The sequence below is a fragment of the Stenella coeruleoalba genome (assembly GCF_951394435.1).
Source record: "Stenella coeruleoalba genome assembly, chromosome: 20".
Taxonomy (NCBI): Eukaryota; Metazoa; Chordata; class Mammalia; order Artiodactyla; family Delphinidae; genus Stenella; species Stenella coeruleoalba.
In genome coordinates this window covers 33,234,951-33,251,572 of record NC_137166.1, presented here as the reverse complement: position 1 = coordinate 33,251,572, position 16,622 = coordinate 33,234,951, and the positions used below count along the sequence as shown (strand labels likewise).

Below are 16,622 nucleotides of genomic sequence, written 5' to 3'. Positions count from 1 at the left end.
AATTTAAATCATTATCTTTGCCATAGTATCATACTTAACTTGAGGAACAAATCCAGTGTAAATTTGTGCTTTTAATTTTAACCCCAGTAATAAGCACTATTGCAAATCGTTTTCTTATAAAACTGTATATAAATATATATATATTTTTTTCGCGGTACGCGGGCCTCTCACTGTTGTGGCCTGTCCCGTTGCGGAGCGCAGGCTCTGGACACTCAGGCCCAGTGGCCATGGCTCACGGGCCCAGCCGCTCCACCGCATGTGGGATCTTCCCGTACCGGGGCACGAACCCGTGTCCCCTGCATCGGCAGGCGGACTCTCAACCACTGTGCCGCCAGGGAAGCCCTGTAAATATTTTTGTAATTTAAATTAATGAATCCTTTTAAGAGAATATTATTCAAACTCAATCAAACACTGTGGGAGCACTGTTTTTGACAACCCATTAGTCAAAGAATTAATTTAGCTCTAAATTAGCTCTCTTGTTCTCAGTTTTATAACTTGGTCTTTTTTCCCCCCATCTTCAATGAAAGCCTTGAATCTAATACAGTGAAGTTCTTAGTGAGATGTTCTAAATTGATGAACTTTCCAGATTGAATGCTGGGCCTTTTTACATTTTAGTCTGGGTTTCTTTGTTGAAAAATCTTGCTTATATACTATTTACTTCCCTAAAACCTAATCACAGACAAGTATTCTTACTCATCTCAGTGTCTTAAGTGATGATCTTTGATGCCAGTGTCAAATTGATGAGTAAGAAGGATGGAGGGAAGGGTGGACAGTACTGAAGTTATAGTTTGATGTTATTTTGGAAGTTCTAGCTAATGAAATAAGATAGGATATATTTATTATCTATTCAGATAAGGTCATAGCTATATGTATACCCAGAAAATCCTAGAGAATTGTTTAGAAACTACTAGTATTAACACAAGAATTTGTAATTTGACCATGCAGGAAAAAACCATGGAGAAATCAGTCATATTCTGGTATCCCCACTAGCAAATATGAAAAAGAGATAATTTCATACTTCATGAAAGTATAAAATGCTAAGAAATCAATTTTACTGAGATAGGTTTTTAAAGAAGACTTGCACAGAGCTAAAAGGTGATTTAATTAATTAGTGAGAAAGATTGTGTTCCAGGTAGGAAGATTAAATAACTTAAGGATGTTAATGTTTACAAAATAACTTGTACATAATCAAGTTCTTAACTTTTATTTTCCTGGAACTTAGTAAAATGATTTTAGAATTCTCTACAAGATGAAATGGGTGAAAACATTGCAGTTTTTTTTTTTTAAAGAACTCTATTATAAGCTATAAAGACAAACCAACAGACATTTAAAACCGTGTGATACTGGTATACAATTAGAAATTGGATAGATAGAATTGAATAGAAAGCCCAGATACAGAATTAACTATATGTGGTATTTCAGTATTTTATAAGTCGACCTTCAAACACAAAGGAGGAAGGAAATATATATTGAATACATGATGTAGGAAATCTGCCAGGCAATTTGGGAGGAAAAAAATCACTTCTGTTCTTCATCTTGAAGAGATAAATTTCAGATGATTAAAACAGTTTTCATTCTTTTTTTGCATAGCCCAACACACCTTGGGTTGTAATACACTCCTGGTGTGTTACATAGGATGAATACTGCAGTGCGCAGGATGTACATAGGATGAATACTGCAGTGATTCTCAGAGTGGGTGAAGAAGGGTCAGTCACATATAGGAATATGTCTCAGTGTCTGAAGGTCTTGTGGAGTTTGAAGAGGGCCCTGGGAAGCTCTGCCTCTCCTCCCCATTCAGCAGCCTCTTCATATTGAGAATCACTAGTTTGAAGATTATAAAAAGATAAAAAAAAAATACTTTAAAAGTTAGCAGTTTTTTCCCAAGTGTCATTCTTCCCCTCCATGAGCCTGTCTTCCTGACTGAGGGAGCATCAGCTGATGCAACAAATACGAGGATGAGTACCTTAAAACCTTGAAATAGTAAAGTAGTCTAAAACAGACTATTCTAAAATGATATTCTTAATATGAATATTCTTAAATAGCTTAAGAGAAAGAAGAAGAACTTAGATACCTATGGAGGATAAATGCAGATTTGATAACAAAGAAAAATAAACAAAAATAAAACTCCCCAAAATAGAATAAAAAACTATATATGTAGTTATATATATATATAGCCATATATGTATATATGGCTGGGAGAGGGTACCTCACTGAATGCAGTATGCACAGCTAAAGAGAGAATTGCTTACTTGAAAGACAGATCTGAAGAAATTACCCAGAATGTAGCCCAAAGTGATAAAGAGTTAGAAAACAAGAAAAAGGAGATAAGAGACATGGAAGACAAATTCTAATTGTCATTGTAGGAGGAGACACTAGAGAGAATAGGGAAGAAGCAATATTTCAAGAGATAATAGCTGAAGATTTTTTGGAATTTTTGACAGACTTAATTTCTAAGAATAAAGATGCATAAAATTCCTGAGCTGGAAGAACCAAGACTAAATTACCAGTCAGAGACTTATTACAGGGTGTACTTTAATAACATAAAACTGAATTTAGAATAAAGGAGTGATATGCAAGAAACAAGAAAGCCAAGCAAGAAATTGGTAAATGTGGGTAAGTAAAGCCTTCATACTTAAAAACAATAACAACGATGGTAGTAGTAATAATAATGACTGTGTATGGGGTGCTGAGGTGAAGCTAAAGTCATAGCCACTAATGCGAGAGGCTAATGGATGGAGGTAAAAGCATTACAAGAAAAATAACGGAATAAGATCAGCATCAGGAAGCAGATATAAGGGAACATTCAGGTTGTATTACTGAGTACCTCTCATTATAGAACAATAGAACTGGCAATTCTTATTACATGGATATGCTATATTCCATAGTACTAGATAATCCAGAATCTGTAAAAAGTTTTAGTTGACTACCCGTTATGGTCTGTGTTACAAAGGTAGATAGACCAATATTATGCAAACCCATGGATACTTTTATCTTCTCTGTAGACGTCTGTTTTCTTTTAAGGTTAATACAACATTTGTACCCTTCTGCTCTTAGATGTTTTTGGTGATAAACAGCAATGTAAATTTCATGGTTTTGTACAACAGCACCAGTTTTGTTGTGATTCTTTTATATGTGTGTCTTAATGCCCAGCTAATTACCCTAGGATATTAGCCTTCTAAAACTTTAGTTATGAGGTTTGAGTGGTTGCTGCCCCCCTCACCGCCTCCAGTTTTTCTGTCCCAGTATCCCAAAGCTGTTGGTATTACATCCTCATTTCTGGTTCCCATCTCTCGTGTTTGCCACTCCATGCTCCCTCCAACCACCATCCCCCTCCCCATCACTATTATTATTTCTAATTTTTGCAACTACTGACCTCTACTACTTTCTGCTTTCTTAGTTTCCAGTCTTATTTTTTCTGTTACCTATTAATTTTTTTTAATGCTTTTTGGCTTTTTGGCTTTTTTTAATGGCTTTTTTTGGTAATGCTTTTTTGCTTTTTGGCCAGAAAAATGCTGGCCTTTTATTGTCATCAGTAACCAATTAAAATATTGGTACAGCATAACCTTCAGGTTTTTTGGCTATCATTTTTTTCTTTTTTTGTTGTAGCTTCCCAAGAATCTTTGCTTTGTTACCAAATAAGTTGTGTTTATTTCAGGCTATAAGTTGCTTTGGGAAACTGAGGGTTTCTGAGGTTGGCCTCTCAATAGCTGAGATTTTATTGTGAAAACTATGTTAATATTTTTCCCTCAAAATCTTGAACTGTACTTATAAATCTAATTGTAAACAGTCTGATTCTATATGCAGAAATTCTGCTAAAAAGGGTAAATAGTAAATTGAAAGATTATTGATTCTTTTAGTAGAGTTAGTCTTGAATTTTCATGCATTCTGAAGTAAAATATTTAGAAGGGAAAATGTTCAATATAAGGGTAACACGGTGATTGGCATATAGTGGGCCCTAACTTGGTGTTTGTTGAGTAAGTGAGTGACCATCTAAAGAGACAGCATGCTTTAGTGCAAAGAATAGTAAGCAGTTGTTAGGACACCTGGGTTTTATACCTGGCTCTGATTTTGAGTTACTGGGAAGGATTATCCTTCCCCAGATCTCAGGGCCTTTATTTTAGAAATGAAAAGTTGCATCTGGAAGGTCTCTTAGGGTCTGTCCCATTCAGGCATGTACAAATTAACTTTCCTGTTTCAAGCATTAAATGCAGTTTGCTCCTTTCTAGCTTCAGTGGTTAAGTTGAACCAAGTGATATTAGCTTCTGGTTTTTATTGTTCACACAGTGCTTCTTGACTGTGGATGTTATTGCATTATTTTTCTTCTAATCACTAAGGCAGCTTTTCAATATGAGAACTTAAACAAGAAATCATTTGCAAGGTCTTATGCATAAGTACATTTAATTATTTTATCTAAATGATTGTCTCTGCCCCTGTTGTTCTGAGTGTCAGAGTTGCACCATTGGTTTTATGGTCAGAGTTGCACCATCGGTTTCTGTTCTCAACAGTTTTTCTGTTCTCAAATGCCTCTGGAACCACTTCACTTTTTGATGCATTTCATAAATAAATTATCTGGCTTTTTTCTGCATATTTTTAGATCAGCAGGTCAGAAAGTTCAAGATTGTTACTTCTATCAGATTTTTATGGAAAAAAATGAGAAAGTTGGAGTTCCTACAATTCAGCAATTATTAGAATGGTCTTTTATCAACAGCAACCTGAAATTTGCTGAGGTTAGTGATAATTACTTATTGTATTTTTTATGCAAGTCATTAGGGTTCTCCAGACAACTATAGCTTCTATAACTATTACTTTTAACCCACTGAGAACAGTTAGGAGCACAAATTGTTAACAAAACACAAATTTTAAAAAAAATATGCCATGCTTCAACTTTGTCCATGTAGAAAATACCTTAGAATTGATTGAACTTTTTAGATTTTTGGTGCCATAGAAAATATCATTCTAATTTGTAACTTGAAAACTTTTAAGTAGCTTAAAGCAAAGAAGATTTGCTTTTTTGCGTTGTTGTTGTCCTTTCACCCAGCTTAACATTTTACCCAATTAAAAATTTTACCCAAGCATATTATCCAACTATATCAAAAAAAATGTTTACTTTTCCTCCTTCAATAAAAAACAAAATTCACTTACTGTAAATGAACAAGTGATTTAAATTACTTTTCTTTTACTGTTTACTGAGTATCTTCATGATCTTAGTAGTACATGCTTGTGGTTCATTTTCATTGTGTCCATCTCTGAAGGAATGTTCTGGTAAAACCTTAACAGCTACCGTTATTTATTTGTTGAAATATAAGGAATAGTGTCCTTCAGGTTTTTCCAAAGCCTTTAAAAAATATAAACCCAAAGTAGATGACTCTGCATGGTCATCATATCATTTGAGACCCAAGGTTGTTGAACTGCCTGACTTCCGTGTCCACATGTCCATAGATCTTGGACTACTTGAGGCTTGTGGCTCCGTGGTGTTCTGCCTTCACAGTCCATTTCACATGTGGATCCCATTTGTGAACACGGAGTAGCCATCCATGTTACGGTGGAACCACTGCTTGGTTTGACAACTATTTCAGGGAAATTTTTTTTCAGCGTTTTGCTTCTAAAATTATGTATCTTTTTTTTTTTAGGCACCATCATGTCTGATTATTCAGATGCCTCGATTTGGAAAAGACTTTAAACTATTTAAAAAAATTTTTCCTTCTCTGGAATTAAATATAACAGATTTACTTGAAGACAGTAAGTATAAGATTTTTTTGTTTGTTTTTCAGAAATAGTCTGTCAGGTCATTCACGTTAATTGTGAATGTGAGTCTAACAGGATATGAGTTTCCTAAAGGACAGTTTGGTATCTGAAGAGCCTGGAAATACTACACTAAAATTTATTCTGGGGGCTTCCCTGGTGGCGCAGTGGCTGAGAGTCTGCCTGCCAATGCAGGGGACACGGGTTCGTGCCCCGGTCCGGAAAGATCCCACATGCCGCGGAGCGGCTGGGCCCCTGAGCCATGGCCGCTGAGCCTGCACGTTCGGAGCCTGTGCTCCGCAACGGGAGAGGCCACAACAGTGAGAGGCCTGCGTACCGCAAAAAAAAAAAAAAAAAAATTTATTCTGAAAAAATAATCAGACATGTAAATCAATATTTCATATGTAAATTGTTTATGAGTAAGAAATTAGAAGCACTCTATATGTTAATGAGAGTAGTTAAGTGAATTATGGTGTATCTCTACAACAAAACTACTGCCATTAAAATTCATGTTTTTGAAGACCAGTGTTATGTGAAAGTGGTCATGATGTAATGATAAGTGAAAAGGAGAGTATGCTGATATTTTCTATAAGAGGAGCTACACACACACACACACACACACACACACACACACACACGTGCGCCGAGTTATATGAGTGTGCAGATATAAAATTATCTGAGAAAATTCACAGTTGGGTTGACAGTGGTTGTGTCTTGCTAACTGAAATTGTAGATGCTTTCGGTTTTCTTATTTATACTCTCTTGTATCTTTGCATATTCATCAATAGAAATTTTATTATCGGGGAAACACTCTAGAATATATTATTTTTAAAAAATTGTCATTTGGTCAGAGAAAATGTTTTTAAAGATATCCTGAATCCAAGAAAATCCAATAAGTTTATGGGGATGGGGAGGGGTGGACTTCACTGAGTCCATGAGCATTATCCTTTTTAAAGCTTAACTTTTCTTTTTAATCTTTTTAATGAAAGAATGCATTTTTAAAGACCCCTTAACTCCCCGCCACCCCCAACGTTTTCAGCCCCTAGGCAGTGCCGGATATGTGGAGGGCTCGCAATGTATGAGTGTAGAGAATGCTACGATGACCCTGACATCTCAGCTGGAAAAATCAAGCAGTTTTGTAAAACCTGCAACACTCAAGTAAGTTTGACTTCACTTAATGGATATTCTCTTAATAAACAGTGAATCATTTGTAGTTTAAACAGATTTCAGGTTTTGAAAAGTTTTCAGAATCATAATTAACTTTAAAAATTCCATAATTAAATGGTATTGTTTATGCCTCCTCTGCTGATTTGATGGACTTCTGTCAAGTACTCAGTTGCTCTTTGTGAGGATGTATTCAATTAGAGTAAGTGGCATTCATTCCTGTCAAACACTGAGTTTGGCTTCTTAATGGCATTCTCTTCCTGTTCCCTTTCAGGTCCACCTTCATCCCAAGAGGCTGAATCATAAATATAACCCAGTGTCACTTCCCAAAGATTTACCTGACTGGGATTGGAGACACGGCTGCATCCCCCGTCAGAAGATGGAGTTATTTGCTGTCCTCTGCATAGAAACAAGCCACTATGTCGCTTTTGTGAAGTACGGGAAAGACGACTCTGCCTGGCTCTTCTTTGACAGCATGGCTGATCGGGATGGTACTTTCCAGACCTTTTCTACATGTGGCGACATTTGAGTTTGTAGTGGGATAACCATAGTGGGCTAGCCTGGTCTGAGTGATAAAGTAGTGTTGGGAAAAGCCATTCAGGAATATCTTGGTGACGTAGTCCGAAATCTTGAAACCCATTAACAGCCCTGCTACTAAACGAAGGGATAATATTGTTGTGATATTTTGACATGCATAGAGTCTTTTAAAAAAAAGAAAAAAAATGAACCGGAAATTTCTTTCTTTAGGGCTGAAAGGTTTTCAGCTTTGTCGTCTTTGACTTTCAGGCTTCTCTTATTTTCTGTACCATAGTCACCATTTCCTAAATACCTACATGCCAAGCTGTCAGGGAGGTACCTTTCGTCATTATACCTAAATCCTTGCAAGATGGGAATGATTCCTATTTTTCTCTTACTAAAGCTGAGATTTAAGGCGCCTAAGGTCTCAGAGCTTGTATTTAATTCAGTCTTTCTGACCTCGGTGCTTATGTTTTTTCTGTTGTCTTCTAGATGACAAAGCTAAGAATAGAAGTAAATGTCTTCTTTGGAAAAATAAGCTTATTCTGTGTGTAATGTGTCTTCCTTAAGTGGGGAACATACTGCACCTTCTAGGTTGCTTTCTAGGATGTTTAGTCATTATTTAACAAATACCTAATGAGTGCATGTGAAGTGCCTGGGGCTCTAGTAGGTTTCAAAAACGAAACAGTTGTCAAAACAGCTGTACCCCTGCCTGTATAGAGTTTACAGATTAGGACTGGTCCTAGGCCAGGTTGTGAAGTATGACTTACACGTACTTCCAGTTCTCTTCCGTTTTTCCTTTAGTCACTCTCACGCTCCAGACCCCGAGTCTTCTGGTGTGGCCCTCTGGTGACCTAGGACGCCACCTTGTGGCAGCCTCTTGATCAGATGCCCAAGCTGTACCCCAAGGGTTCTCAACGTTTTCTCAATTCTCAGACGGTTGAGGGATATAGCACAGCCCCAACTGTAAATAGGTCCTTACCCCAGTTAAAATTTGCATTTAGCCATGTAACTCAAAAGCACAAGGGTTCCAGGCGATTTTAGAAAAGCCACTGGGAGGCTAAAGCCTTTCCTGGAATCCCTAAGACCACGCCTCATAGCATCTTCATTCAGTCTAATGAAATGTAGAACAAAACCTTGCGAGAATCACACAAATACATATTTTAAATTTAGCGGGATAAAATGGTATTCATTTTACTAGATCTGCCCTAAACTGGACAGGCTCATGGTAAAGCATACAGGGAGGGGTGCTTGTGTCTGGGAAGGGATTTGGGAATGTGAAGAGTTGAGTGCGTGTACGTATGTGTGTGTAACGTTATTCCCTGATTGAATACACAGAGAAGCCTGGGAAGTAGGTTTTGGACTTTGCTCAGGATATGTGTCCTTTTATCAATAGTATTCACTGTTGGTCCCGGAATCCTTTCAGAAACCAAGAAATGAGACTGTCGGGAGTTAACAAGAGGATTTAACTTCTAGAAATCAGAAGTAAAATAAGGTCTTTCAGGTCCTGGGAATTAGCCTTAACTAAATTATGGAATTGTAAAATTACTTTGGTGGGGCAGGACAGCAAAAGGGTTTAGAACTTGACTGCCCTAAATACAGCTCTTCCTCTTTTCCATAGGTGGTCAGAATGGCTTCAACATTCCTCAGGTTACCCCATGCCCAGAAGTAGGAGAGTACTTGAAAATGTCTCTAGAAGATCTGCATTCCTTGGACTCCAGAAGAATCCAAGGCTGTGCACGAAGACTTCTTTGTGATGCATACATGTGCATGTACCAGAGTCCAACAATGAGTTTGTACAAATAAACGGGGTCATCTGGACAGGTGCAGAAACCCAATGCACAATTTTAATGTTGCATTTCACGCGAGCTGGCAGATTTGTTCAACGTCCATTGCCGGCAATGGATGTCTTTGTGGTGATGATCCTTCAGAAGAGGATTTCTGCGTTTAAAAACAAATTGCTTTTGTGTTACTAAAGTATTTAATAAGAAGCATTTTGCACTCTAGAAAGTATGTTTGTGTTGGTTTTTTAAGATGCCTAAATGAAGTTATTAATACCTGAAGCTTTAAGTTAAGTGCATTGATCATAAGATATTTTTGGAAGCATAAAATTTTAATTGTGACAGTTTAAAACCTCTTTTAGTCCATTGAGAATGTAAATAAATGTGTCTTCTTTATGGACCAAGGATATGAAATCATTTTTCCTTTGTAGCTGATGGTTGCCTTGAGGAGGATATATTTTGGTTTTATTAAGAGTCTACTTTCAATCCAGTTATTAAAGTTGTACTGAGTTTGATTTGTTAATTCTTCCCTGTATAGTGCTGATTCCTGCATGTCTGAAATCTGCTGAGTTTCTGTGTTTCTGCAGTAGTGGTCAGAAGAGTATTTAAATTCCCTTAGTGGTGTTTTCTATTTGTTCTGGTTTTGATATAAATGAGTGATTTTGTCATAAAATGTCCATTTTGGATGTAGTTTTCCTGGAGGATTAGCGTATACAGCAATTGAAGCTCTACATTCATAGTAGTAACTGTCAGCTAGCAGCTTTTTTTTTTAAGGCTCTCTATTGTATGCAACAGGGCACAGTAAGTTTTATTAAAGCGTTGGGGTGATAAATATATTCCTACACAAATATATATGGTTCATAAGAAAATTAATTTGGCATATAGAATCACTCATTAAAATTTCCCTGAAGAGATGTATTGGATATCTAAACCTCTACTATTTTAGATAAGACTGTCCAGAACTTAGATCAGTACCCGCATTAAATTCCATCTGATTTCCCTTGAGATAATGACCATTACGAATCAGATATTTTATTGAAATGTTAGCAGCAGCTTTGCCTTCCTCCTGATTAGATAAGTAGAAGATGAATGTTTTTGTAGCTAATATCCGTAGTGTGTGTCTGTTGTAGACTAGAAGCATAGGCTGTAAATGTCAGTGCCGTGGGATGTGTTGTATGGCATCATCGTCTCTCTGGAATGACTTCCCAACCGCGCGGAAAGGCAGAGGCTGTCGCGTGTCTAGCATATGACCTCATAAAACATTGAATGTCCAAAAAACGGGAGAGAATCCTTGCAAACCCTGCAATTGTTTCTTTTTCAAGTCACGTTTACTTTTTGGTTCTGTCATTCCATTTTCCTAATATTTATTAGCTTTATAAATCATAATAAGGTACAAAAAGTTCTTTCATATCGTGATTTTTTTCAGTTTTGGAAGGAAGAAGTCCGCAACTTGTGCGTGAAGTTTTGCTCAGTGCCTGGGTTGGGGGTGAGATGGTTCCTAGATCGGGGGGTGGGGGTGACCCCGCCCTGTCACCCAGGGGCAGGTGAGGAGCATGGGACACAGGATGTCTGTGGTCCCACCCAGTCCTGACCTTCCGGAAGTCCAGTCACCGCGTAATCAGTACGTGCTGGGGAGGAAATGGATGAAGGAGCTTATCAATGTGATTTGAAAAGGCTGTCTGGAGGAGTGACTAGGACTCTATATCTGGGTAGGACTGGACTTAACAGTTAAAAAAGAGAAGACAGTGCCTTTCCTGTAAAAATTACAACAAAGTACAAGTTGAGGAAGCTCTGTCGTGCCCGGCCCCTCGCGGCGGAAGACTTGAAGAGGACTTGTGAGGGTGCCTGTGCCGTGTCCCGAGGCGGGTTGGAGGCGCTTTCAAGTGGGAGGGGCCTCATCCATAAATGATTTCTAAGGACAGACTCTTCAAGCATTAGCTGAAGAATGCTGACAGTTCTTTTAGCATTAGCTGGGGAGGGAGTACCCAGTAAAGGGAGGCAGGGCCTGCTGTAGTGGTTCCTGGGGAAGCGGGGTCCTTTCCGACCCTGGGTGTCCTCCCTGCTCCCCTGCAGTCCTGTCTTGTTCCTGGTCCAGCAGAGGCCCGTGTGTCAGGTGGGCACAGGCAGGGCTGGGCTGTGTGGCACCAGTGGCCCATGTGCCTGTTGATTTATTTACTTTTCAGCCTTAAATTTTCTTTAATATTTTCCTGTTGGCTTTTCAAATGTTTTTGTTATCCTTTCTTCCGTATCATATCTACAATCAAGATGGCAATATAGTAGAATCATCTTATTTATAAAGCAAGTCATGTTCCCCCACCTCCATTAAGTACACACGTGTAAGTGTGTGTGTGTTTGTGTGTGAGAGTTTATACATGTGGGGTGGAGAGGGAGAGCAGCCATGCCGTAATGTGTTCAGTCCCTCGCTACCAGCTTGATGAAGGAGTTTGACTCCATCCACAAAAGGATGTTTTATAAGACTAGGGATACACATTGCAAACCAAGAGAAACAGTAACAAAACTCAATAAAATATAGTTGTTACAGTTGCTAAGGATTATCTCCCTGGACTAGTTGAGGATTTTTATAATTCATATTTGCCAAATATTATAGGTAAATAACTTCTTTCTATCCCATGGATTCATTTAATATTATTATTTTTTTTCATAATTCACGTAATTCAGGAACAAGGGGAAGACATGGTAATCCTTACGGAACTTGCATAGCCGTTCAAATTCCTGTTGTGTGAACATGGCACCTTCATAAATTCAGAGGCGTTGCTGCCCTCCTCAGGTGGATCTCGATATCCAGCTAGATGATTTTGCATCTATGTGGATGATTGCAGACAGAGATGTGAGTGGAAAATACAGAATGAGGCCTTAGCTGAGGGACTGCCTGCCAACAAGTATTTCTTAGACACTTATAACCTAGGATTGTGTCAGAAGGAACATGAGACATGGTCCCTGCCCTCAGGCAGCTTACCACCTACTTCTAACAACAGAATGTCTACTAAAGGCTGCTTAGCCTAAGTGTAAGGGTACCAGGTCGAGGGAAAGCTCTGGGACGCAGTGAGGTGTGACAGAAAAAGTGGTGGACAAGGAGACAAGAGAGCTGGTGCTAGCCCTTTCTCTGTCGCTTGCTCTGTTAGTCTTGGGCAACGTCTTGACTTCTCTGAGCCTTAGTGTCCTCCTCTATATAGCAAGAGGATGGGACTGTTGAATTTTATAGGAAAAAAAGAAATTTCTGGGTCCCTGGCTATGCATGCTGGATCTGACTCCTCACAGATGGGGTCTAGGAAATGTCAAAGCCCAACCAGGTGACCCTGATGATCAGCCAGATTTGAGAAGCACTGAACTGAAAGATCTCGCAAATACCTTCTCCTTATGTGATTGTGTGATCATAGAATGTTATTGTGTTAATTACTCTACATTCACGTGGGTAATTGTATGTTTGTCATATTGTTTCTCTGTGTTTACATGTGAATTCATATAAGAAATGCATTTTAGTATCTATGCCTCAGCCCGCTGTTTCCTAGAGGTTTTAGCCATCTTTGGAACACACTTAAGACTTAAAGAGGGTATTGGATGTTATTTACCTGGCTATTTGCATTTCATTTAATTTCTTTAGGGGAAATTGAGGCTCTGGGAACCAAAGAAATGGAAAAACAAAATTCTTATGCAAAGTTATAGAAAAAAATGTAAACTAGCTGCTACTTTATAATGAAAACTTGAACCCTGTATGAGAAGATTCTGGTCATAAAGTAAACTGTCCTTGTTAAAGTAGGGGGACTCTAAGGCTTATAATGACGAAATAAAACTACCTTTTCTAGGGGTCAGTGATGTTAACACACCCACAATTCTCCTTCAGTGAAAATAATACTGGAATTTCCCAAGGCGAGTTGGGATGTTGGAGGAGGGAAGGCCACCAGGTGTGGTACCCAGCCTGTGAAGGTGGGTTCTCTGCTCGCAGGCTTATGTCGCTGCTCAGAGACTGGGACTGCAGAGAGCGAGGCTTCCTGCAGGGAGTCAGCCCTGCATTGTCTAGTTTCCTTTCAGAAGCTTTATTGGAGGGAAAAGAGAGGATAAAAGACTCTTCATCTTACTCTAAATCCTGGAACAGCCGAAGGGTCTTTCTTGAGTCAGAAAGTGGTGGTAAAAAGCTAACCAGCAAATATGGCCAAGGATAATGAAAAAGGGGGAAAGAAGGACATTCCTTCTTCCTGTTCACAATAAACATCAGTATTTGGAGCAGGTCACTCAAGAACCCCATTTGCTTTCCTGACTCTCTGTCTTGTCAGTGATGCCAGTTATTTTCACTGCATTTTAAAGTCTTTCTATAACACAGGTTGGGGGAAAGGCCAGGTATGGTGGGATCATCCTTGGGGGCATCGCCGTCTCAGATGGAATTCTCCTGCACTTTTAAACCCTGTCCACTTTTGCTTTTCATTTTTTCAATAGAGATTGTGTTGGAGACTCAACTGTCCTTGGTTTTATTTTCTAAAATGGCCTATAGTACTTCAGAAAGTCATAGTATCCTGTCAGAAACATTCATTAAAAAAAAAAAAAATCCCATTTGGAACCTCCCAGGGAAGTCGTGGTTATTAGGAAATTGGTATAAAGGAGCACATTTTGTATTGCATTTCCCATATTTGGTATCTCGTTCAACATTTTTTTTTTGGCCTGATGAACATTCTATATTTATGAAGACATTCTTTAAAAATAAAACCACATAAAATATCCCTTTACTATCAGATTGCTCTGATTTAGCCTTAATTTTGTTAAATTTTTTAGAGATGATTGAAGTGCAGCTGTGGAAAGAAATGTACTATATACTATTTCTGTATCATTAAAATTAAATTTGTATGGTTCCTTTTCCTTGATTTCTTTGGGGAATGGTTTTGGGTTATGGGAAGACTAGAATTGAGTACAACTTCATAAGTTTTTGCAGTGGTGCCAGGAAAGAAGATTGCTTTAGGAGAATGCTGTACCGGGCACACCTGTGTCTTCCTCAAGTCTCTGCCATCATCACAATTGTTTTAGAAAACCTTACAGACTTTTCCTGTTGTGGGAGATATGCCAGTGGCCTCTGGGTCGCCTCCTGACATCATGACTCCTTGTAGTTTCTTAAAATAACCTGGTACCTCCAAGCTCTGATCCACCAGTCTCTAATCCAGCCAGAAGTTGTTCATCTCTAAACATGGGCACAAAACTGTTGACACACTATAGAATAGTGTGTCCTGGTCCCTCACAGCTGCCAAGGAGGCAGTTAAACAGTTTACTTTTCTGTATAATCCAGAGGCATGATTACATGATGCTATAAGGACCGAAACTTTTACCTTCTTTTAGGTAACTGATATAACAAGGCTTCTACAGGAATTACTACTTGGATTTTAAGTCACTTGTCATGCCAAGGTAAGAAAGCCAGAATGGTCTGAGTTGGCAATATTCGTATGAACATAGAACCTTCAAGAACTTTCCTGTTTCAGAAATGCATAGCTGAATGGCACATCGGTGATAATGAAACTTTGCCATTTTAACATCACTCAGATTTTCCTTTGTTCAGACTCAAGGGTTTTCATGCCTTTTCATAGATCCATTCTTTCTCTTTGTGGGTGTGTCAGTGAGACAGTGATAGTTTATACGCTTGTGTCCACCTGTGGATGTGGACAGTCAAAGCCAGACCTTGCTGGAGGCAGGCTACCCGGTTGGCAGAGGACCATGGCCTCTCTAGGCCTCTTCTCCTGGGTCCTGGCTCCCTGCTCCTTTCCTGACTTGCTGAGGCCTCTTGTCCCTCACTTTCCTGAGAAGGGCTGTGCTGCCTACAGCAGCAGTTCTCAATCCTGGCCGTGCACTGAATTCACGGATGGAGGCTTTTAAGATAACTCATGCCTGTGCCCATCCGAGCCCACTGGAGTCTGCAGATGGTGCTACCAAACGCAAGTTCCTGTGCCTGATGCACAGTGAGGCCAAACAAACTGAAACAGAGTCAGAGCAGAGAAAGGTTTATTGCAGGGCCATGCAAGGAGAACTGGTGGCTCGTGCCCCCAAAGCCCCCAAATCCTCAAAGAGTTTCAGCAAAGCACTTTTAAAGGCCAGGTGAGGGGGGAGGGTCCCAGGGTATGTGATCAGCTCATGCACAATTCTGATTGGTTGATGGTGAGGTAACAGGGCAGTCTCACAGGGGTTAACGTCATCAATCCATAGGTGCCAGAAGGTCTGGGGGCTACTGCTCATGATCATCAAGTAGTAAACTTCTTCCATTTGGTGGTGGTTTTAGCATCTGAAAATCTCAGGAAATATGCATCAGATGCTATTATCTAGGTGCTTCAGAGAGGAGCTAAAGCAGAGGGTATAGGGTAGGCATCTGTCCCAGGAAGGTTCCACAGGGTCCTGCTTGGTGACAACGGGGCCACAGGCACATGGCATTTTTCACAGCTCCTTTCATTAGTCCAACATGCAGCCGGGATCGGGGGACACTTGTCAGGGGGAATGGAGTTTTCTGAGGGAAACATAATCCACCTGTCGTTCCCTGGTGGAACTTCTGCTCTGATAAAGAGGACTATGGACTTGGACAGGCTCCAAAGGGGAAGTAGAAAGTCTGTTGTAAAGCTCATGGCCCAGACTATTGAGAAAGAGCCTTGGAAATCGATGTGGGATGTATTCTAGAGGCCAGAGAAAGGATTTGGAAACAGGGTGAATGTCACTACTTCTGAAGAGGGCTTGAATGAAGATATCCTTCCAGGGGCATAATGAAGATGCTATCCTGTTAAGGAAATATTCCAAGGTGTGTAGAAACTTAGATGTCATAAACAGAAAAGAAAACCCACCAGGTTGATTAGGTAAGAAGGTGGGAAAGCTCTTAGGAAGGGGCTCAGTGTTTTGGGGGGCAGCCTTTACACTGAACTGTGGACAGTCAGGTTCGTGCAAGTTGCCACTTTTGGAGGACTGTTGCTCAATGCTGAATTTTATCGGAAGAGGGAGTAGTTTGTGGTCTCATTGAAGTAATTAGGTGAGTGAAGACTGAACTGGACATCATAAAGGTAGAGTAATTTACCCAGCAGTGACCTCCATTACAAAAGCGCCACAGAAATTTGCAAGTTGCATCCACTGCTTTGACCTTACCCTTTGCTAGGAGTTTATGAAAACTCGTAAATTTTATACATCAGACCATCCCCTTACAAATAGCACCCAGGTCTGTTTCAAATACTGCCTTTTCCAAAGCAGTCTGAACTCAGGTTTGAAGAGTTGGATTGAAATTGACTTCCCCAGGGAGTCCTCCTGAGTCCCTCTCTGCCACCCCTCCCTACTTTGTGAGACGTTGAATGTGACCTCCGAGGTTGTACCTATTGAATCCCATTTGACAGCAGGCAGAGTCTCACCAGCCTGTGGAATACATGAGGCCAGGCCTTGGGGCATGACGCATGG

General features: G+C 39.6%; 1 protein-coding gene across 4 annotated transcripts in view; it reads left to right on the top strand.

The window, feature by feature from the left end:
* CYLD (CYLD lysine 63 deubiquitinase) overlaps positions 1 to 14,065 on the top strand; it is a 62,250-nt gene extending 48,185 nt beyond the window's left edge. For 3 of the 4 annotated variants that reach the window (XM_079908331.1, XM_079908332.1, XM_079908330.1), the window contains 5 exons: positions 4,595 to 4,727; positions 5,631 to 5,739; positions 6,782 to 6,900; positions 7,181 to 7,397; positions 9,044 to 14,065. In XM_079908331.1, the coding sequence (XP_079764457.1) occupies positions 4,595 to 4,727; positions 5,631 to 5,739; positions 6,782 to 6,900; positions 7,181 to 7,397; positions 9,044 to 9,228 (763 nt within the window). In that variant the 3' untranslated portion in view covers positions 9,229 to 14,065. Of the gene's footprint in view, positions 1 to 2,441; positions 2,614 to 4,594; positions 4,729 to 5,630; positions 5,740 to 6,781; positions 6,901 to 7,180; positions 7,398 to 9,043 lie in introns of those variants that run through there. The other variant, XR_013825362.1, reaches the window with a different exon arrangement.
* Positions 14,066 to 16,622: the final 2,557 nt, after the last annotated feature.